The sequence below is a fragment of the Typopeltis vanoorti genome, chromosome 21 (assembly GCF_054136105.1).
Source record: "Typopeltis vanoorti isolate ZY-2024b chromosome 21, IOZ_Tvanoo_1.0, whole genome shotgun sequence".
Lineage (NCBI taxonomy): Eukaryota > Metazoa > Arthropoda > Arachnida > Uropygi > Thelyphonidae > Typopeltis > Typopeltis vanoorti.
The window spans coordinates 90,923,263-90,948,304 of record NC_143569.1 but is presented as its reverse complement, the minus strand read 5'-3'; the positions used below and the strand labels follow the sequence as shown (position 1 = coordinate 90,948,304).

The following is a 25,042-nucleotide window of genomic DNA, read 5'->3' as shown; positions in this document are numbered from 1 at the left end:
AACAAAAATTGTGGGAAGAATATAGAAGATGAATATCAATAGAGGCAGCAATGTGCTTTGGAAGTTATTGAAAAACTTTGAAATGGAGAGAAAATTAAATGTTAAAGCAACCAGAGAAGATAAAAATGACAGAAACTGAAGACGTTCTGGAGGAATCCAATTTAGGTGCACATATCAATTGCTTGAGATAGAAAAAGCCATCAGAAACCTGAAATATGGATAAGAATCATTGGTGAAGATTTTGGAAAAGTTGGTAAGAGGTTGCATACACACTTTGTAAAAGCAAAAGTTTACTAAGGGAAGGTCATGTTTGAGCCGCTTGCATTTTATAATGTGACTACTGAGTTAAACAAGGGAAATGGATACACCATGATACATACATACTTTTGCTGAAGTTTCTGACAGGATTCAGCATGGAAGGCTGTTCCTTAAGTTGGAAAATATGGGATTAGATTATAAATTACTAGTTGGAAATGTGGTAAGTGGTATATAGGGGATGTGAGTCTGCAAGATTTAAGGTGACTAATGGTACCTCAGGAATTAGTCTTTGGTCCATTGTTATTCAATCTTAACATTAATGACAATGGGAAGGATTTGACAAGAAACATACAGCTATTTGCTGATGATGCAACTGACATGCAGTGCTTGTACAATGATATGAATAAGCTGGAATGAACTGAAGGCATATGGCTATCAGTTTAATGTTAGTAAAATTATGCAGTTTGATGTAATGAGATATCCAATGACATATTATATTGGCAAGATTATGTTTGTCTACATCCCACAATCCCATTATCTTTAACACTCTCCTCTGCACCCTCCAGTGGAGCTGCCTCAGAAACCAGGCGATTAGACCTGTGGATAATAATTCAGATGAGATCATATCAGAGTCTTGTCAAGAGGAAAAATGACCTTATTTTTACATGACTCTGATATGACTTCATCTGGACTATTGTGCACAGGTTTCATCTCCTGGTTTCTGAGGTGATGCAGATATGGTGGAGTAGGTTCACCAAAGAGTGTTAAAGATAATGGGAGTGTGGAATGTAGATTATGAGGGGAGACTGAGAATTTGCAGATTACAGATGCTAGCAGACACAAGAAAGAGATCTGATATGATAGAGATCTATAAACTTCGGGAAGGATCATACAAGATATCAGTAGATGGAATTTTTCATTTTATAGAATAGAATAAAATAGAAGGTGACAAGTGGATGAAAGGCATCCATGGAAGTTGAGAATGAATGAATGCAGTTGTGAGAACTAGGGTTTTCTCTCATAAAACAGTGCATGACTGGAATGATGTGTGGCCTTCCTCAGTGAGTCCCTGACTCCCTGGAGGTCTCTTGTAATAATAATAATATGGAGTATAAAAGGTTTGCAGTGATTGCACTGCATAATTAAAAAGGTCTGTGAAATGGTCAAATTCCAGATGATTGTTATAGAGCTCTCATATTATTATTACAAGAGACCTCCAGGGAGTCAGGGACTCACTTACAAAATATGAAAATTGGAATTTCCCTACCAAGTGTTCCAGATAGATTTATGCAAGTATACTCCAGAAAAAGTTAAGAAAAATTGTAGAAGAGAAACTTCAGAAAAACAAACTGGGTTCAGACTAAATAATTGTAAGGATCAGATTTCTACTTTAAGACAAACAGTTGAAAAATCATGGAAATATAACAAAGATCTGTATTTAAATTTTGTAGATCTGCAAGGCATATGACCAGTTTCCAATAGGTAAGCTGTTCAAAATGCTACAATTACATGGTAAACAGACATAACATTGTGCAACATAATCTATATTTGAATTGTAAGTCATCAATTTCCTGATATGTATCCCCAAGGGTTATTCAGGTTACTATGACAGCACTGCATTATTATTAATCACCTATCAACAATTTTCCTCCAAAGTAGTCTATTACTTGTCAGTACTCCAGTATTCTCGTATCTAACATTTCGTTTTTCCAAGACACTTTTGACTGAATCAATTCAACTACACCTTGGTCATTCGCTGGGTCTTTGCTCTGCCATCTTGGCGTCAGACACCTTTTTCGCTAACATTTCCTCATCCATTCTATTTAAGTGGCCACACCACCTTATATTTGCTCCATTCACACATTGTTGAATGCTAATAATGAACAGGATGAACCTGAAACTTCTTTCCTAACCATCCTGGTGATGATTAGGAAAGATTTATTGATATTTTTTTTTTGCATAGATGGCAGTTGCAATTGTTGGGAAACATTAATGTGGAAAATTGTCATAGAGGACAGGAGTAGATGGAAAAAAAAGAGGAAGAGGAGAAGCAGATTCACTATGTTTGCAGAATTGGTTGCTACTCTTGTATTAACAGACCTAACAGAAAGTAGACAATGGCTGCCAGTTCAGTAAAGCACAATCCATGGAAGTAACTGTAGAAAAGACAGTGCTGAAACAATGCATCTGTGAGAAAGAGGCTTAAGTGTGTCAGTGAGGGAGGAGGATCACCTATGAATTCAAAACCAGCATCCATCTTCTAAAAGGAGGTGCTCTTCATGTCATAACTCAGCCTTCAGTATGAAAGTTTCACCACAAATTTAAAAAAAAAGCAATCTTAACACATAATTCTGACTTGATAGTTTGTACATAACTTTTCCTATTTAGATGAACTGTTCCTAAGTTAATTCTCAGAATACTTATTTTTTCTAATAAGTAATAAACTATTACTTGCCTCCAAGTAACAGTTTATTCAAGAGAATCTTAAAATAATTGCATACCACATGAAAAAACTATACAAAGGCTGTATAAATTTTCTCATTCAGAACAATTTATATTGTTCTATCTTCATTTCAAAATATGTGCTAGCAACAAAATACTATACAGTAATAGTAGTCCAATTACTAAGAGAAAATATAAAATAATATTTCTTTTAGACTATGGTTATTCCTAACTGTTTGAAACACTCTTTCAGATAAATCTATTGGTCTCCAATTCTGTTCTTTAACTTTTTGCCCTCTCTAAAAGGAACTAATATTTTATTCCACATTCACAACAGGAAAACAACTTTCCAGCTGTCACTATGATTTGCACTGATTCATGGATGTCAACACGTATGCACACTCACTTCAAACTTAGGCTCTCTCGTGCTGTATGAGCAGGATGAACAATGTGCAAAATACATTTCAGGTAAAGAAAAGTTTTATTATACAATTTACAGTCTATTAAGGTAAAAGAAGAATGATCATTTCTTGATATCTGTTGGCTGAACTCTGCGAGTTGTCTGTTGCCATTACAAAACATTACTGAAGTTTAGCAATATTTGATAACGCATTTTTTGGATTTTTTGTAATCTATGTTTGTACACCATTCACTGTTCCATATATCTGGGGGCACTTCTAAAAAGGTGGCCAAGCTCCTAAAAAATACAATCTTGTGACCACTTACAAATTATCCAAAGTTAGAATACTCTGCAGCTGCAACTTTTCCTATTACAGCCAAACAGCCAGAACAGTTAACATTAGGATATCAGAGCACCATTTATGGCTGCTCAGGTTTAGAAAATCATGCCCTAGATACCTGCCACAGGATCCAATGGGGAAAAAACCCACTTTACTCTGTGTAAGTAAATTTAAATTTGAGAGGCTTTGTCTTGAATCTGCTTCTGCCCTCATGAACCATTCTAACAAATATGGTTCCATCAAACTATCTCTCATGTGGAAGATTCTCATCTGCAGAAAATCAGTCCAACACTTAGAACACTCACCCAAAGCCAACAGGTGATGCTGAATCATGGATCTCCCCATATTTTTCTTGTTTGTTCTCAGTTACTGATAGTGCCTGTATGTTTGTGTTAATACAAGTGTATTATTCCCCTAATGATGCTAATTTAACTTTATCAAAATATTGGAAATAAATTTATTTAGCTATTATATTATTCATGTTGTTAATTTCCTTAAATAACGTGATGTGTATTAGATTTGTTATCAAATGAAGAAAATTACTGATAAGTAGAAAGGAAGAGAGTAGGTGGCATTTAAGAATATATATGCTACTGGTGACCCTGCTAGTGCTTTCTTAATAAACCTTTGTGTCAAATTTGATAAAATATCTTAGAGACAAAGAGCAACCACCTGCTTTTCTCCAAACTTTCAGGACATTATCTAAATTGGGTGACATGATGACACAGATGGAATCCTTACTGGATAATTTCTCTATTACTACCAAAATATTTCATAATACTAAACTCATATAGGATCTCCAAAGATCTGTAAATTAATATTTTTATTGCATTTTAAAGATTCTATTACCAGATAGCACTGTTTCAAATTTTTGGTTCTTCTGAGTGACAGGCAGAAAGCTATTGATACTCAACAACCTTCAAATTATGGGTTAAAAGCCCCAAGTAGGAATACAATTAACAATGCATTTTGCATTGTATTCTAAAACTCTGACTAGAGTGACACTCTCTTTTAGTCTGTTACCAGTGACTTTTAACCCATGGTCATTGATATCAGTAGGTTCGTGTCTATGGTGGAACCAAAAGCTGAAACTAGTACTTTATCATAGTAGAATCTCAAAAATGATAAGATGGATTCTTCAGAGATTATGTTTTCTATTGGTTTATTACCACATCTTTGCATTTCTAAGAGTTTATTCATATAAGGTTGCAGAGCTAATATATATTTTTTACTTTACATTTTGTGCTTAAAGCAAAAAGCTGGAAATTTTTGATTTCATCAAAGGATTCCATCAAATATTTTATACTTTTTATTCTAGCATCACACATTTGCTCTAATAGGAAATACAAATACTTTAGAAAGAAATGATGTGTGTGTGTGTGTGTTAGAGAGAAGTGGGGAGGGGAATTAATGGTAATTTTTGTTACCCTTAAGAATGCATTTAACATATGCAATTTCCAACTTGCAGGGTAAACATCAGTGGAATAGGATTGTGTGAAAAGGCAACATTAAATAAGTGTCAGCTCTGGGGTACAAATGTTAGAACTGGACAAATTCCACAAGTATCAGGAGATTTTTAATGACAAAGATGATTCCATTATCAGGAAAGCTAGACTTGAAGAAAACCAAGTTTTAAAGAAAGAAACTCAAAAAATTCAGAACTGATTGCATTAGGAGAGTGAATTTATGCATTATGAATTTAACAGATTCAAGAGATGTTAGCCAGAGGAAATGATCAAAAGACATGGGATTCCAAGTTATATACTCTGACATGGAATATTAAGACAAATGGCACTTTTGACATCAATAGAATAAAAGGATAGGCCCTGATTAGGAGTATAAGTACTATGGCTTATGAAGATAAATCAAGTATACTAAAAATATGGAAAAGTAGACAACTGCAAAAATCTATTTTGCTTATAGGATGCTATAAGTGAATGATGACTTATTCAAACATACAAATATTGACCACTGAATTAGAAACCTTTATGCAGATGTATGTAAATGTCCCTTATGAAGCATATATTCAAAATACTTGGTCATGTGCATCAAGTTTTAGACAACTATTTAATGCTCAGTAAGGTTTATCGTGGATTATTTTTCCACTGATTAAACACCCGGGATATCTCAACTTTTGAGAAACCAATTAGCTCTGCTGTTTTCAAAATCATAGTTCCAGCAAGATGGGCACCCACAATAAGCTCTTTATCAAGCTCTGAATGACTAGACATTCGAAGACTGGAAAAAAAAGTCATGTGGTCCGAATTCAAGGTACAGTGTGGCAGGAGCCCCATAAAGTAATGAACTCAGCTTGCCTTGTAAACACAGCTCAAGGTTCTGGAGGTAGTGTCATACGTGGAGCATGTTTCTGTTGGTACAGAATGGATCCCCTGATGTTGCTGAAAGCTGGGCCATGGCATTGTGCCCTGCACAAGGGCACTTGAAGATGAGGGGCGCCATTTCACCACGGGAAATAATAAAAAAAAAATATATAAATTTTCTTATTCCTGAATTATATTGTACTATATAAATTACACAATTAGAAATTATAGTTAATGCAATAAAAATGAAATTTAAAATCAGTCAAATTATTATGAATTCTTAATAATCTAACAATATTTTTAACTTAATACATCACCAGTTTTATTATAATTTGTTTGAAGTGTGAAATGTTATCAATATTACCACAGCTTTTATTTCACAGAGTAAGCATCGACTCAGCAAAAATTGTATAAATATTCTCGATTGTTTATTATATTTTTATTGGAAATTATTAGTTTAAGACAGAGAGTGAATTCATTCTTACACTGTGCTTTGCCCTTTGTGGATGTGTGATTGTGACTGAAACAGTGACATTGTTCTGCAAATTTGGAAGGTAAGAAACTATAACATAATCGATTTTTTTTCGACAGTAAGCATTTGGTGAAACTTTAAAATAAAAAGGGTGGTAAAATTTACCAGCCAAAATAAATTTTGATTTTAATCGAACCTCTAGTTTTCACAAAAAACATTTAGAACATTTTTTTAAAAAAATAAATTATAAATGACTGTTTTGTTGTACAGTTGAATAATTTTCATTTTTTTTTTTATAAATTTACCTATTATTTTCTTCTTAACTCCTTAACAGATTATCCCATATATATATATATGGGATATTGGGAGGAAATTTGGCTTGGACATCTCCTTCCTATTCACAAATGTCCCAAACAAGGAAACCTTAGAGCTCATCCAAGCCAAATTTCCTCCCGATATCTCAGTTCACAATGAACTCAGGCTATTTCGTTTGGCAAGGAAAATTCTACAAACAGATAGAGGGGACAGCCATGGGTTCACCACTTTCCCCACCCTTGGCCAACTTCTTTATGGAGACTTTTGAAGAGAAAGACTTAAACTCTGCCCCACAAAAACCCACTATTTGGCTTCGTTACATGGATGATGTGTTCGCTATTTGCCACATGGCTCAGATACACTCCACTCCTTCTTAACACACTTAAACAACCAACACCCCAGAGTCCTGTTCACCTTGGAAAAAAGAGGAAAACAACAGCCTCCCTTTTCCTAGACACTCTAATCACTCTCCAGATGGATGGATTTGCCTGTATAAACAAGTTTTCTCTTGTTTATACAGGCAGATACATTCACCAGCAATCCTACTCCCTTCACAACAATATGGGGTTATTAAAACACTATATAACAGGGCAAAATTAATCTGTTCAGATGACAATGCCTTAACCACGGAACTAAACCACATCCTTAATACTTTCTTAGCCAATGGCTATAACCCTCAAAAAATATTAAAACCAGTAAACCACAACCCCCTCCTCCCCTTCACAATAAAGATTACACTAAATCTATCACCATTCCCTACATCTGGGGCACCTCTGAAAAAATAACCAAAATCCTTAAAAAATATGACCTGACTTCCTGCTACAGACCATATAAAAGGTTGGCATCCCTTATCTGCTCTATCAAAGACCAACCACTTCCCCTAGACCTACCTGGGGTATGCCAGGTCCCTTGTAAACTGTCCTACTATGGCCAAACAGACAGGACAGTGAATATCACAGAACACAAGGACTACATCTGGTTTCACCAGTACAGCCACTCTGGGCTTGCAGACCATGCTCTAGATACCCGCCACAGAATACATTGGAAGAAAGCCAAAGTAATACACCGTAGCAAGTTTAAGTACGAAAGATTATTCATAGATTATTCATAGAATCAGCCTCAGCTCTAAAAAAACGTTCCAAACCTCAACAAATTTGGGTGCATGAGGCTGTTCCAAATTTGGGAGACTTACATCATGAGAACATCAGCCCAATGGCCAAGACAACCCAATATCGCCCGCTAGGGGGCATCATTAGGACTTTAGAAACAACAGTAGTTTCTTATCTTCTGCCTCATTTGCTTTTTGTACTGCCTGTGTGCACATGTCATATTTGTATGTTCCCATGAAGATGGCAATGTGGCATTGCTGAAATATAGGAAGTATTTATTAAAGTTTCTTTCAATTAATATTCCAGTATACGTTGTAAATTCCTTAAATAATTTAATAGTTAATCAAAATTAAGATACAAATATAGCAGAAATTCATGAACATTTTTTGGGTTTTCAATCTGTAGAAGATAGCACTGGGCAAGGACTATTTGAATTTATAAAATGTTATTTAAAATTTTTGAATATAACATTTTGGATTTACGCAGCCAAGCTTATGATAACGGTTCAAATAGATGAGGCAAGTATAATGGACTGCAGAAAAAAATCCTTGAAATAAATTCAAGGGCTTTTTTTTATTCCATGTGCTGCTCATTCATTAAATTTGGTAGTTAATGATGCAGCTAAGATATCCTGTGAAACTGTAAATTTTTTTTGGGTAATATAGGAATTATATAATTATTTTTAAATATCTGGAAAGTGTTGGGCTATATTAAAAAACATATTCGTGTTTTAAATTTAAAACACGAATATGTTTTAAACTTTCTGCTACTAGGTGGGAAAGTAGAATAGAAGCAATAAAGCCACTTAAAAATAATATCAAGGAAATTTACCAGGCTCTTTTTGATATCAGGCAGACAACTTAATTTAAAAGATTTATTTATTTATATTTATTTGGTCTGTTCATGCTTGGTACGAAATCTTACATCTCGTAAATGTTGCAAGCAAAATAATGCAGAATCTGACATTTGATTTGAATGCAGAATCCGACATACAGGAAAATTACAGAAAATCTTGATTATGTTATACAAGAATTAAATACTCGTCGAACAGACCAATATTTTGAAAATATTATTAGAACCGTAAAAGAAGTAGCAAACGATCTTAATATTGATCCAATTTTTGAAGACATTCGCAAAATAACAAAAACAAAAATGCTTGGCTACGAAGCATCAGATGAGACAACGCATGATCCTAAACAAAATTTTAAAATAAATTTTTTCTTTGTGATTTTAGACATGACAATAAGTTCAGTCATGGGAAGATTCATACTCTTAAAACAACGAGGACTTTGAAGTTATAAGAGACATTGGTAAATTAAAAGATTGGAGCAATGAAGATTTAATGAAACATTGTAAAGATTTGCATTTAAAACTGAGCGACAATCACGATATTGATGGTATGACTTTATTTGAGGAATTAAAAACTTTGTAATGTTTTATTAAAAAAAGAGTCGGCTCCTCAGGATGTTTTAAATTATGTATACGAAAATAAATTAACCGACACGTTCCCGAATACTGTGATTGTAATGCGTATTTATTTAACATTACCAATATCCGAAGCATCAGGGAAAAGAAGTTTTTCAAAACTGAAACTAATAAAAAATTATTTGCGGTCAACAATTTCTAGAGAGCGTTTAAATGATTTATCAATTATATCAATTGAAAATAATATTGTGGATTCATTAGACATTAAAGATATTATTAAAAATTTTGTGGCAGCAAAAGCAAGATGGATAAATATGTAAAATAAATCTATATTTATCCTAATTGTTAAATAGTTAAAAGCATATCTCCAAATTATCTTTGTTATGTAATAATATTTCTTTTTATATCAAAATAAAAGTAATTTTTGTTTATATATATATTCTGTTGTATTTATATATTAACGAAATAAACATTTTTGAGAATTTTTATTATTAAAAATTCCTTATTAATGAATTTTAGTGATTACAATGTTCTACTATTGTTAAATAAAATTTATTTTTATGTTTGCATATAAACTGTTTTGTACTTTTAACAAAATAAAATTTTTCGCAAAAATTTTTCATGGAAACTTATTTTATGGGGGCGGTGAAAAGGTTTTGCACAAGGGTGCCTCCTACCCACAGCACGGCACTACTGAAAGGTTGGGTGTCCTCCAAGGAATATCTGAACACTGTTGTCAATCAAGCCCATTCTGCAATGTTGACTTTTTATCCAGCAGGTGATGGTTGTTTCATGGATGACAATGGTACTGTCCATCATGCAAGAATTGTTCAGCAAGCATGGCAGTGCTTGCTGAACAATCCACCATCTCTGGCCACCACAAAGCCCTTACATCTGAACCCTAATGAGAATGTATGGGATATGTTAAAAAAAAACAGATCTGAGAGCAAAATCCTCTTCTATCAAATCTGAACCAGTTAAAGGACTCTGGTGAATGCCTGTTGGCATTGGATGGATGCAATTCAGTACTTTGCAAAATCTATGCCAAACTGCATATGTGCTATAATTCATGCTAAAGGAGGTCTAACATGGTATTAAATAAGTTTCTAATTTAGTGGTCAGTATGTGTAACATTATGCACATTAAAAATAGCTAATCTTATTATTCTAATGCAAAAACTAAGTTACCTTCTCCCAATCCTCTTTTGGCATACCCTACAAACATCTAGTTCAGATATTAATACTTTAAAAGATTGATGCTGTATTCTTTGACTCTGAACCTAAAGAAACAGAAACAAAAATTAAATTATTAGAGTCCAACACTGTCTTCATGCATATAATTTACAAAAACAATGCAAATATAACAGTTAATTCTATAGATATAATAGAAGACAAAAAAAATGTCTATTATTAATAATTAAAAGTAATTACTCACAAACATGAATAAGCATGTCTTAGGCAGAAAAAGCAGTTATGTTTGTTTACTTTAATAGCAAATTACTTCAGTATAACAAAAAGTTATCATAGAATGTCCAAAACAAACACTTTTGGATGACAGGATTCCAACTAGTCTCTGTGGCTCAGTTTGCATGCATGTGTTATTTTTCAATCATTGTTGACCCAAATATTCACTGCAAGAATAACAATAAAACTGGAAAAAAACAATGAATACTAGATTACAACAAGCAGTTAACAACAACCAAATGAAATTACTTTTTCAAGTATGGACATATACTAAAAGATACAAACAATGAAAATACACCTAGGCCACAATGGCAAACTGGAATTCACAAATTGTTGGCTGTTATCTGAAAATATTTTCATACAGAATTATGCTTTATCTCCCCCTCTTTTAAATAACCTTGTAGAAAACCTACTTAATTGTAACCTTCCAAATCGGCATGTTTCAGTGGAACCACCTCTGAAATTTGTGGTCAGAATTGCAAGTATAAGCTTCTACCATTATAGCACAAGTTTATTTTCTACAGTTGCATCAACTGAGGTAATTAATATACTGGCAAGATGAACTCTGATAGCTCAAATGGCAGCATTCTTGTCTACAGAGAAGACAGCCGAGTAATTGTATGTTTGCAATTACTTTTTTTTTTTTTTCATTTACTTATTTTCATTCTTATCATATTGTACCATTATACATATTTCTGGCACTAACAGAACAGTAGTAGAAAATTTTCAAGAGAAGTGCTCAAATATGGAGGTATAAAAGTTTTGGAGTGGCTATACTGCATAATTATCACAGGATCAAATTCCAGATGACCGGAGTAAAGCTTTCATAGTACCCATTTATAAAAAATGAAATAAAATGGAATGTGAGAATTACAGAAGAATTTCTCTACTGAGTGTTCCTGCTAAGATCTATGCAAACATACTTGAGAAAAGGTTAAGAAAAATTGTGGAAGGGAAGCTTAGAGAAACACAAGGTTATCAAGATCAGATTTTCATTTCAAGACAAGTAGTTGAGAAACCATGGGGAATATATCAAGGATCTGTATTTAAATTTTATATATCTGAAAAAAGGCATAAAAAAGGTGCCCAGAAATAAGCTGTTCAAAGTGTTACAGTTATGTGGTGTGTATGGGACATTATGTGAGCAACACACTTTATATTTAAGTTATAAATCAGAAATTAGAATTCAAGGAAGTAGAGAAAGATGGTTTGATGTAAAATCAGGTGTAAGACAAGAATGCATGTTACCCCACTCTTATTCATCATCTATATAGACCGCATTATGAAAGAAAGTGTGTTAAACTTGATATCAGAATTGGAGATATCAAATTTAGCTCTTTGCTTTATGCAGATGATGTACTCCTAAACACATCTAGTACAAGTCTTCAGGATTCTCTAAACTGAATAACAGCTGTAACAAATATGACATGAAAATCAGCAATAAAAGACCAAAACTATGAAAACAGGCAGGAATATAGAAAACTTCAGCTGCATTCTCAATGGAGAACACATAGAACAAGTTAATATAGTTCAATTATTTAGTCACAGTTTTTAGTGAAGATAGCAAATTAAATTTGGAAAGCCAAACTGTCATGGTAGGGAGCCAGTTGAATAAATTTATATGGAATAAGAGAGAAATTAGCAAAAACACTACACTAGCAGTAAGTGTTCAAACTAGTTTTAAGTTATGGATCAGAGAGTTGGGTTAAAAATAAAGTACTTGATCAAAGATTAGAGACCACAGGTATGAGAGTTCTGAGAAAAATTAGAGGCCCGAAAGATGGTATCAGCAGCAGGAGTATATTAAAATGAAGACATTAGGAAGAAACTTGACATTGTTTGCATTCAAGCATGTGTGTGAGAAGGGATAATCTAAAGTGATATGGTCACTTAAACAGAATGGGATAAAAAGGATAGTAAAACAGGTTTTAATACTTGTGAGTATTAGTGAATATACATTTAAGTTTTCTACGGCACTTCTGACTGAATCAATCCAACTAGGTCTTCTTCCTCTGGGTCTTTTTCTTACTATTCTAGAATCAGTTTATTACTTGGAGTTGATAAGTAATAGACTAATTTGGAAGAAAATTGTTGATAAGAGATTAATAATAATGTAAATTTAACTATGTAGTGCCATCGTAGTTGGTTATACACTCCTTGATGGTACGTATCAAAAATTCAAAGATGATTTTCATTCTATTTTAAAATAATACTGCCGGCCGGAATGCATGCTATTATGTCAAGCTAGACAAGTGAAAAACTATATTGCAAAATTTCAGAAATTACATAGTATATAAGATTATACAAAAATACATAACTTACATAGTATAAACACCTTACATAATTATGACAAAGAATTCATATTACTGCCAAACTAACTACAATCTAACAATTGTGATAGTTTCAATAATAAAACCAAATCATATTCCCAATTGTGGTGGAGGGTATAAATGCAAGCAGCTATAAAATTTGTTTAATGTTCCTGGTGTAAGCAGGTTTTTGTGTTTAATTTGTGCTATTTGAATTCTGCAAACAAATCCTAGCCTGATGTATTTAATACTATTTGTGACAGTTTGTAACATTTTGACTGTTATAAAAGAATGACTTTTTTTTTTTTTAAGCAGAGTTCACAATATAAAATTATACAACTCCCCTTTCTCTGGCAAGCCAGTATAGAAGATAATGATTTTAAAACAACTGACTTCAACATGATGCAGATCTGAGCTATCTGCTCCATATGCAAAAACATTGCTCACTGAGCTACTATGACTCAACAAGCCAATTTCTCAACTAACCCCAAATGGACACATATGAAAATACAATCAAGTCAAATGTGAATTAACTATAACAACCTTTCTTATCCCTCTGAAAAGGTTCAAGTTAGTGCTCAGGCCATTTATCTAAATCATAAGTTAGATCCAAAACAGAAGCTAAACACTTTTGCTTTAGATTTTGATATGTTCCATCACTAACTGGTACCTTCTCAGAAGGGTAAGGAAGGTTGTCAGTTATTCCATATACTGTTATTAAATGATAGGCTAAATCACTCTTTTTGCAATGTGAAATGTATAGGTCTGATGTATAGGTTTTGCTTTGTTTCCAAAAAATGATTTTTATGTCTAAGTTTAATAACAAATGTAACATGTACATTGATAACAAATTTTAATTCTGAAACAAACCTGAAGCAACTCAGCTAGAAGAAGACCTCTGTTTAATTGAGAGCTATGCCTTTTTATCACAGTATTTCTTAAAACATTGCTTAAAAAGTCTCTTAATTGCTCTACATGAATGTCATCAGGAAGAATATCCATGACCTAAAAAACCAAAATGTCTAGTTTTCAAAATATAATCATAATTAAATAATGAGATGTTCTAATCAGGAACTATATATGATAAACATAGTAATATCAAGGCATGACTACACACATTTTCACAATAAAAGGCTAATACTATATTATCTATAATGAATTAAGAAATATAATAAAATAACAAATTTCAATATCTACACATTTCTTTATACTGATATTACCTTTTCCCATAAATGTGTGTGTGTGTTAGGCAATAATTGCTAATTTCATAAATATAAAAATTATTTCTCATCTAAATTTTTTTTTCTCATCTAAGTTTAATTTATCTATCTTGACAAATATACCTTCATAATACCTTCGAAATATATCATCATAAATATTAAAAACTTATAAATGAAGCTAATAAACTGTGAAACAAAATATGTTCTATCCTCCTGCCTTGACAAATAGACCTTCATAATGATATAAACTGAAAAATGTATGTTAAGTTATGGTTTCTTTAATCTGGCAAAATATCAATGATGTCTGACTTTATTATTGCACATGCCTGGGTGTTGATTGATGGAATGTTTGGATGAGTAATAAAATAGACATATGTAATTCATAAATTATATATTTATTCTAACATCTTATTTTTCATAAGAATGATTCTGAATATTTTATTTTTTACCTCTTATTTAATTAAAGTTTTTTTTGTGTGTGTTTGTGATACGTGAGGCCCTTTAAAGTATGGGACCCATAGCAGGTGCCCCTCTAAGGGAGGCAGTGGTCCTGTATATCAGTAACAAGATTGATATATGCAAGCTAACTGGTCCTTTAAACATCTTTAGCCACAGACTAAAATTTTCTATTGAATATGAAGAGGATAAATCTATAAAATTCTTAAATTTGACTCTCATCAGATCTATCCTTTATATTGGTACTAAGGTACACCATAAACCTATCAACACTGCAAACTACTTATGTTTCTCCTCTAATCACCCTTCTCTTCTTCTTCTTTGGTGCATCAATCCAAAAATTGGTAAATATAGCAGCACATCACAACATCCTGTCTTGTGACTTCCTTTTTATCTCTTCATAACTCTTAGCGCCAGTTAGCATCATTATGTTATTTATATATGAAATTCTTGGTCTGCCTCGTGGCCTCTTTCCTTCTACAGTCCCCTCCATTATTTCTGTAATCAGTCCCCCATGCTTCAAATGGTGTCCAATTAGGCTTTTTCTTCTCTTACTGATGTGTTTCATTAATGACTGCTCTTCATGAACTATATTCAGAACTTCATTACTTTTCTTTTCTGTCCAACTAATTTTCATCATCTTTCTCCAGCACCAAATTTCAAATGCCTCCAACTTTTTCATGTCATGTTTTGTTAGAGTCCAGGCCTCACAACCATATAATGCAATGCTCCACATGTATGTTTTCACTAGCCTTTTTTTGAGCTGGATGCTGAGTCTTTTACTGGTAAAAATGTTTCTTCTGTTATAGAATGCTTTTTTGGTTAGGATTATTCGTGCTTTAATATCTGATTGGGTTCTTCCATCTTCTATGATAAGACTTCCAAGATATTTAAAAGAGGAAACCTGTTGTAGTAGGTTATTATTTATTTCCAGGTTTATTTTCATTGGATTTGCTTTACTTGTAATTAATAATTTTGTTTTCTTATAATTAATTTTTAGGCTGTACTGTGTGAAGATTTCTTCAATCTTTGTTAGGGTGGCTTTCGGTTTGTTTTCGTTATCAGCTAAAACTGCTATATCATCCGCAAACTGTAGCCAGTTAATATCAATTCCATTTATCTTAGTTCCGGTTTCTATTAGTTCTTTCAGTTTATTTATTGCATCTTCAATGTACAGATTAAACAATATGGGTGAAAGAGAGCACCCCTGTCTTACACCTCTATGTATTTTTGCTATTGCAGTTTTTGTTGTATTGCTGGTGGCTTCTATTAGGGCTTCTTGATGCTTGTAAAGATTAAATATGAGCCTTCTATCTCTCCAATCTACCTTTATTGTTTTTAGGAGGTGAAACATTTGATTCCAGTCAGTACTATCGAAGGCTTTCTCCAAGTCAAGAAAGACTATCAGAGTATTTTGATTCTTCTCCAATCTTCTTTCAGTAACTGTTCTTAGAGCTAGGATTGCTTCTCTTGTCCCCTTCTGTTTCCTGAATCCAAACTGGTCATTGCTAACATATTTTTCAACCTTCTTTGTTAGTCTTTTTTGTATAATTTTGAGTAGTATTTTCAATCACCCTTACTGTATCAAAAGATTGGTTATTTCAATACAGTTTATTAATGCTCACAAATATTATTCATCAAACACTGTTTTAAACCAAGAAATCACATACCTAAAAGACATGTATTTTTACTAATACTCTCAACAATTAATAGATTATGCCATGCCATTCACCCAGGCAAACATTATATGTCCCTCTCTGAAAGCAACTTATTCAACTTCTGCACTATTCTAAAATTCCCATATATCCACACTATTTACAAAGCCATCCAACACATCTTCAAATATTCTAATTACTGAAATGTCTTCATCACAAGCACCAGACTACAAAATTTACTGAAACAAAACCACAATATCTCAGACTGATGTATTACTATGGCATAATGTCGTTTATAAGTTTAACTACCAATCATGATGCCATATTTATTCTTTAGTCTTATTTATTAGAACATTACTGAGATTCCAATATCCCCATATCAGAACAATTGCATTCCACCAGTAAAAAAGAAATGCAAACAAAAACACACCCAATAATATCAACAAAAATCTCACTATTGAAATATTATTGTATGCCACACAATCTAAACACTCCTCAAAATAAAAAAAGTTATAATCATTGATTTCCAAGAAAATGAAATCAAATTATATTACTCCAAATCTCTAGTGATAAGAACCAACCAGGATCTATAAACACAAAAAGACTATTTAATCTTGCCCTCTTGGCAATTAATCAAAATAAATTATTTCTCATTAATCTCAGCCTACTCAAATTTCCTGTTACTCTCAAATCAACTGAACTTCTCTTAATGCATAATCTTAAACCACGTGATAAGCTCATAGTCAGTTTTGCATGTTTATCATCTACTGTAATACACCTCCACGAAACAGTCAGCACACTCATGTTGCTGGTCCTGTATATACTTTATTAGTTTTTGTTCCATTTTGGTCTTTAATTTTTAGTAATTACTAAAATAAAGAGCCAAAAGGCTTCAGTTTAATTTTTAGTTTTCAAATTTTTTTTAGTTTCATATTTTTAATTTTTAGGTGGGAGATGAATTTCATCACCCAGTGTGAGCTCCTGTCTTACTAATTGGAAGCCTGAAGTGGCTTGAAAAAGTTCTATGTTTGGTCTGTAGAGCAGGGTTTCTGGACTATGTAAAAATAAATAAAAACAAAGAAAAAAAAAATGCAAAACTGATAAAAATGAAAAAAAAAAAAAAAAAAAAAAAAAATCCTTTGCCCATGCATGGTAACAAATGTACTATAGGTTTAGTAATAACCTTTCGTGGATGGGAACCACAAAATTATCTTTCAAAATCTATAGTTCATCTGATTCATCATCTTCCTTGTTTACTGGTTTTGCTTATGTTTTATTTTTGACTATTGAATATACATGTTTAGGTTTACATAACTGAACTTCATTTTCAGTCATATAAGTTAGTTCAGAGCAGACAGCATGAATTTGTGGCATTTGGATAAACAACTGGCTCAGCCAAGAACCACGAATACATTCTGTCTGTGATACTTGGCTGAACAGATGACTCTACAAGAGAGCATAATAAAAAGTTTGTGAAGTGGAGTAGAGAGAGAGAGAGAGAGAACAAATATAAGAAGTTAATTTTTTACTTTCTGTAAAAATATGTGAAATAGCTTTCAGCAATGAATTTAAGTAGGTTTAAGAAAGAATTGCAGTTGTTATGGCTTAAGGATAAGTTAATTAAAGTGATGTGTAATGATTATCTAATCAGCAGTGTCGAACATGTGGCCCTGTCATGCATTTGTGTTTAAATATGTACAGCAATCCCTCGATTAATGCATCTCCAATTAGTGTGTCATTTTTGTTTCTATACCCAAATGCAATTAATGTGCCTCTGAAATTCGATTAGTGTGCCTATATACATCTTAAAAATAAATGTTACAGATTTTAAAAATTTTCTATCTATACATTTTTTTATAACTAACTTTTTAAAAAATAACTCACCAGGATGAAATAATTTAGTTACCAATTTAAAACATAACTTTTACAAAGTTATTTTTAATGGCATACCACACTATTTCCATGTACACTGTTACAAATTTCCCACCCAAATTTATGTCGTCTGCTAATTACATAGCATTTTGCTGATCATATCTCATGCCTCCTTTGCAATTGTTTTCCTTACTTTTTTTATTTTAAAGTATTTTCCCTATTTTCCCAATCTTTAATCATGAGTAAAAGAATTAGTGATCAAAAAAGTGAAAGTGTGAAAAAGATTCGAAAAGTAATCTCATTGGAAGAAAAACTTGAAATAATAAAGAAAAATGAACAAGGCGAGTCCAGAGCAAAGACAGGACAAGAACTCAAAATGTGAATCAACTATAAGAGCAATTTTAAGCAAAGTTGTTGAATACAAAGAGAACGGTAAGGCTGCTTCAAGTTCATCATGCATGCAGACCTCAAAATCAAAGTATTATAATGATTGAATTAGAAAGATGTCTTTCTACATGGATTGAAGATTGTAACCAAAAACAGATCCCACTAAGCACTGACCTTATTAAATCAAAAGCTTTAAGTCTCTTTGCAGTCTTGAAAGAAAGGGCTATCAATGATGGAAAAGAAGAATTCCATGATAGTGCTGGGTGGTTTGAGTCAAAAGGAGAAATAGTCTACATAATGTTCGAATCACAGGCAAAGCTGCAAGTGCAGATAAGGAGGTGGCTGCAAATTATTCAGAGATTTTGAATAAAATTGTGGAAGAAAGAGGCTATTGTGACCAACAAATATTTAATGTTGATGAAACTGGCATTTTTTTTTTTGGAAGCAAATGCCTTCCAAGGTTTTTCTGACCAAATCAGAGAAATATCAGCCTGTTATAAAGTCGCAAAGTTGAATGAAATTGCTGCTAGCAATAAGCAAGCCGTTTGGAAGCACATTTTCTTACACATTGCGCAAATAATTTTAGAAGCTTTTCAAATGAAATGGATAATGTTGTTGAGGAAATTGCCAACATTGGGCATGAACTGGGTTTGATGAGATTGACAATGATAACATCCAAGATTAATTAAATCTCATTCTGAGGAATTGAGTGATTCCAAACTGCTAAATTTAGATGCACAACTGGAAGATCCTGAAGAACATGAAGAAAATTTAACCACTGACAGTCAGCCAAAAGAGATTTCACAGAAACAATTTGAAAATATTTTTTGTACAATCGAAATTTTTAAGCAGCAATGCTCAGAGGCTGACTCTGATGAAGAGAGAAGCAGTAAAATTTGCAGAAGAGTAGAAGTGGCAATAGAACCATACTGTCAGTTGTATGAAAAAAAGAAACAATTCTTGGTTAAAAATTAAAATAATAAATTTATATTCTGAGTATGTTTTATTGTCTTTCATGGTTCATGGTTTTTCTTTAACTAGGTGCTGAGACATACCCTAATCCTTTTATAAAAAAAATTAAGGGTCAAAAAAGAAATTTGAGGAACGAATTATACTTTTCATCATAGGTTATATATTTGATTAGTGTATTTTCGATGATAACAATGTGCCTGTTTTAAAGAATGCATCAAGGGATTGCTATATATATAAAAAAAGGAAATTAAGATGGTGAGTGTGAATATATATGCGCCATACAAATGTACACAAGCCATCTCTCTCTCTCTCTCTTTATATATATATATATATATATATATATATATGTAGTAAGTATTTTACCTTCGGTATAATAAATGTTAAAGATACCAAGCTATTTTAAACCTGGTTTTACTCCATTTCCCAAGTAAGCAAACAGACAAGTAAGTCAAGTTTGCACCTGAAAGTATTCCAAGTCTAGGTGATCCCACACGTAGTGCAAGACTTTTACCATGAGTTGCCTTGGTCTTGCACTACGTGTGAGATCACCTAGACTTGCAATACTTGCAGGCGCAAACTTGACTTACTTGTCTGTTTGCTTACTTGGGAAATGGAGTAAAACAAGGTTTAAAATAGCTTGGTATCTTTAACATATATATATATATATATCATCACCATCATCAAATTCCTGCCATGTACCCTCAAGTGGTGTACAGGATATGATAGTACTACATGAAAAAAATTACATCATTATTAAAGATCGGTACTATCAACGTAAGAAGCCTGAATGACAAAGAAATGGAGCTAGCTGAGGAATTAGATAAGTACCAGATCGACATAATAGGGGTGACTGAAACAAAAAAGACCAAAACTGGTGAGATCTTTCTGAGCAATAAATACAAAATGTTATATTCAGGCAATGACAATCAAGGAAAAGAAGGAGTAGCCATAGTATTCAACACAAAATACGAGGCTAATCTTCTTGAATGGCAGTCAGTCTCAAGTAGAGTAATGTGGGCAAATATGAGAATGGGGAACTGGACAATGAGACTTAATTGTGCCTATGGTCCCACAGAAGGTTCTACTAAGGTAGAAGTGGAGGAATTTTTTTAAGGCTTTAGAAAAAGCAACTGACACAATGAAAAAGGAAAAGTTGGTCCTTGTCGGGGATCTAAATAGTACAGTAGGAAATGACTGTGAGACATACAAAAATATTTTGGGAAAATTTGGAGAAAAGAGCAAAGCTAATAATAATGGCAAATATCTGTTGGATTTCTGCTCAGGACATGGACTGGTTATTACTAACACCATGTTCCAACATAAAAATGTGCACAAATTCACATGGAGAGAAGAGGCTAGGAATAAGAAAAGTCTCATTGACTATGTTATTGTTGATAGTGATGTTTTCTCCCTGGTGCAGGACACCAGAGTGTACAGAGGATTTGAAATTGGAATTGATCACTATTTAGTCTTGAGCAGGATAAAATTGAATTTCATATTGAAAAGAATAACATGTAAGAAAGTTTTAAAGCGAATAAAAGTTGAGCAGCTCTCAGATGTGAACTGTAGACTAAAATACAGAAATATTATTGAAAAGAAAATGAAAGAGTTCGAGAACAGGAATCAAACCTTGGAGATTCAGTGGTAAACTCTGAAGGAAACATTGATTGATTCTGCCAGAGAGGCATGTGGTGAGGTTGTGTGCAAGGATAAAAAAATCAGAACTCCCTGGTGGTCACAGGAAGTTAAAGAGGCAGTGAAGGAAAAGAAGAAAGCATATCAAAAGTTCCTGGCAAATAAGTCAGCTTTTACTCTTACAGAATACAGAGACAAATGTAAGAAAGCTAAACAGTGTGTAAAAAAAGCTAAACAAAAGTCATGGGAGGACTTTGGCAAGAATATAGAAAATAAATATCAAGAAGGTGGCAAAATATTCTGGAGGTTGTTGAAGAAGCTTAGGAATGGAGGAAAGAGTGCTGTAAAAGGAATTAGAGATGATAAAGGTGAAATGAAAACAGGAGAAAAAGATATCCTTGAAGTATGGAGTAATTACTTTGAAAAACTGCTAAATGAAACAAGCAGTGATGACAGCACAGTGATAAAAAACACTGACCAGGCATGCAGTCAGGAATACATATCTATACTTGAAGTAGAAAAAGCCATCAAAGGCTTGAAATGTGGAAAGGCAGCAGGAGTAGATGATATTCGACTAGAAATGCTGAAGTATGGTGGTATAAGAGTCTTACAGTGGCTGCACTGCATAGTTCAGAAAGCCTGAACAGAGGGACGAATTCCCGATGAGTGGAGTAGAGCTCTCATAGTACCCATATATAAAAAGGGAAATAAAACTGAATGTGAGAATTACAGAGGTATTTCCCTACTGAGTGTTCCTGGCAAGATCTATGCAAGTATACTTGAGAAACGGTTGAGAAGAATTGTGGAAGAAAAGCTTGGTGAAGAACTAGCTGGATTCAGGCCAAATAGAGGCTGTCAGGATCAGATCTTCACTTTACGACAAATAGTCGAGAAAGCATGGGAATATAACAAAGATCTGTATTTAAGTTTTGTCGATTTGGAAAAGGCATATGACAAGGTGCCAAGAGAGAAGCTATTCAATACGCTGCAGTTATATGGTGTCAATGGGACATTATATCAAGCAATACTTAGTCTTTATTTGAGTTGTGAGTCAGCAGTTAGAATTGAAGGAAGTACAGGAAGATGGTTTAATGTTAAATGTGGTGTGAGACAAGGATGTACATTATCCCCTCTGTTATTCATTATCTATATGGATCACATTATGAAGGAATGTGGTATTAAACCTGATAACAAAATTGGAGATGTTAATGTCAGCTCTTTGCTTTATGCGGATGATGTTATACTTCTAAATAAATCTGCTACAAGTCTGCAAGATTCTCTGACTAAATTGAATAGCTGTTGTAATAGATATGGTATGAAGGTCAGCAATAAAAAGAGAAAGACAATGAAAATAGGCAGAATCATTGAAAATGTCAACTGTTGTGAATGGAGAACCTGTGGAACAAGTAAAACATTTCAGCTACTTAGGCACAATTTTTACTGAAGATGGTAAACTAAATATAGAAATACACAACAGAATCAGCAAAGCTGGTATCGTGGGAAGTCAATTGAATAAATTCATATGGAATAAGAAAGAAATTTGTGGGAACACTAAATTAGCTGTATACAAGACTGTGTTCAAACCAATTTTAACTTATGGATCTGAGAACTGGGTCAGAAGTAAAACACTTGACCAAAGACTAGAGACCGCAGATATGAGAGTCCTGAGAAAGATTAGAGGCTTGAACAGATGGCATCAATGGCAATATCATATTAAAAATGAGGATATTATGAAAGAACTTGACATTGTCAGCATCCAGGAATGCGTTAGCAGAGCTAATCTCAGATGGTATGGTCAATTAAATAGAATGGGAGAGGAAAGATTAGCAAAACAAGTGTTCTCTGCCAGGTTGGCAGGAAAACGACCCAGAGGAAGACCAAGATATAGGTGGATTATTACGGTACAAAGTGCCTTAGACGATAGAAATATAAGATCTGATAATGTTGGAGTCTTGACAAGTAACAGAATGATTTGGAGGAAAATTGTAGATAGGAAGTTAGTAATGATGTAATTTTTTCATGTAGTACTGTCATATCCTGTACACCCCTTGAGGGTACATGGCAGGAATTTGATGATGATGATGAATTTCCTCCAAATCAGTCTGTTACTTGTCAAGACTCCAACATTATCAGATCTTATATTTCTATCGTCTAAAGCACTTTGTACTGTATCAATCCACCTATATCTTGGTCTTCCTCTGGGTCGTTTTGCTGCCAACCTGGCAGAGAACACTTGTTTTGCTAATCTTTCCTCACCCATTCTGTTTAAGTGACCATACCACCTGAGATTAGCTCTGCTAACGCATTCCTGGATGCTGACAATGTCAAGTTCTTTCCTAATATCCTCGTTTTTAATATGATATTGCCATTGATGCCATCTGTTCACGCCTATAATCTTTCTCAGGACTATCATATCTGTGGTCTCTAGTCTTTGGTCAAGTGTTTTACTTCTGACCCAGATCTCAGATCCATAAGTTAAAACTGGTTTGAACACTGTCTTGTATACAGCTAATTTAGTGTTCCGACTAATTTCTCTCTTATTCCATACGAATTTATTCACTTGACTTCCCACCATACCAGCTTTGCTGATTCTGTTGTCTATTTCTATATTTAATTTACCGTCTTCAGTAAAAATCGTGCCTAAATAGCTGAAATGTTTTACTTGTTCCACAGGTTCTCCATTCACAACACAGTTGATATTTTCAATGATTCTGCCTATTTTCATTGTCTTTGTCTTTTTATTGCTGACCTTCATACCATATCTATTACAACTGCTATTCAATTTAGTCAGAGAATCTTGCAGACTTGTAGCTGATTTATTTAGAAGTATAACATCATCCGCATAAAGCAAAGAGCTGACATTAACATCTCCAATTCTGATATCATGTTTAATACCAGTTTTCTTCATAATGTGATCCATATAAATAATGAATAACAGAGGGGATAATGTACATCCTTGTCTCACACCAGATTTAACATTAAACCATCTTCCTGTACTTCCTTCAATTCTAACTGCTGACTTACAACTCAAATAAAGACTAAGTATTGGTTGATATAATGCCCCATTGACACCATATAACTGCAGCGTATTGAATAGCTTCTCTCTTGGCACCTTGTCATATGCCTTTTCCAGATCGACAAAACTTAAATACAGATCTTTGTTATATTCCCATGCTTTCTCGACTATTTGTCATAAAATGAAGATCTGATCCTGACAGCCTCTATTTAGCCTGAATCCAGCTTGTTCTTCACCAAGCTTTTCTTCCATAATTCTGCTCGACCGTTTCTCAAGTATACTTGCATAGATCTTGCCAGGAACACTCAGTAGGGAAATACCTCTGTAATTCTCACATGCAATTTTATTTCCCTTTTTATATATGGGTACTATGAGAGCTCTACTCCAACATCGGGAATTCGTCCCTCTGTCCAGGCTTTCTGAACTATGCAGTGCAGCCACTGTAAAACTCTTATACCACCATACTTTAGCATTTCTGGTCAAATATCATCTACTCCTGCTGCCTTTCCACATTTCAAGCTTTTGATGGCTTTTTCTACTTGAAGTATGGATATGTATTCCTGCCTGCATGCCTGGTCAGTGTTTTTCACCACTGTGCTGTCATCATAGCTTGCTTCATTTAGCAGTTTTTCAAAGTAATTACTCCATACTTCAAGGATATCTTTTATTCCAGTTTTCATGTCACCTTTATCATCTCTAACTCCTTTTACAGCATTCTTTCCTCTATTCCTAGGCTTCTTCAACAACCTCCAGAATATTTTGCCACCTTCTTGATATTTATTTTCTATATTCTTGCCAAAGTCCTCCCATGAATTTTGTTTAGCTAGTTTTACACAGTGTTTAGCATTCTTGCATTTGTCTCTATATTCTCTAAGAGCACAAGCTGACTTATTTGACAGGAACTTTTGGTATGCTTTCTTCTTTTCCTTCACTGCCTCTTTAACTTCCTGTGTCCACCAGGGAGTTCTGATTTTT

The 25,042-nt window shown here is 33.5% G+C and overlaps 1 protein-coding gene across 2 annotated transcripts in view; it reads right to left on the bottom strand.

Moving 5' to 3' along the window:
• The window catches only part of Vps39 (vacuolar protein sorting 39), a 296,426-nt gene that overhangs the window by 5,642 nt on the left and 265,742 nt on the right, over positions 1 to 25,042 (bottom strand). For both annotated transcript variants that reach the window (XM_090410885.1, XM_090410886.1), the window contains exons 24-25: positions 13,725 to 13,859; positions 10,270 to 10,361 (exon numbers count right to left, since the gene is read on the bottom strand). In XM_090410885.1, coding sequence (XP_090267011.1) covers positions 10,270 to 10,361; positions 13,725 to 13,859 — 227 coding nt within the window. The remainder of the gene's footprint in view (positions 1 to 10,269; positions 10,362 to 13,724; positions 13,860 to 25,042) is intronic.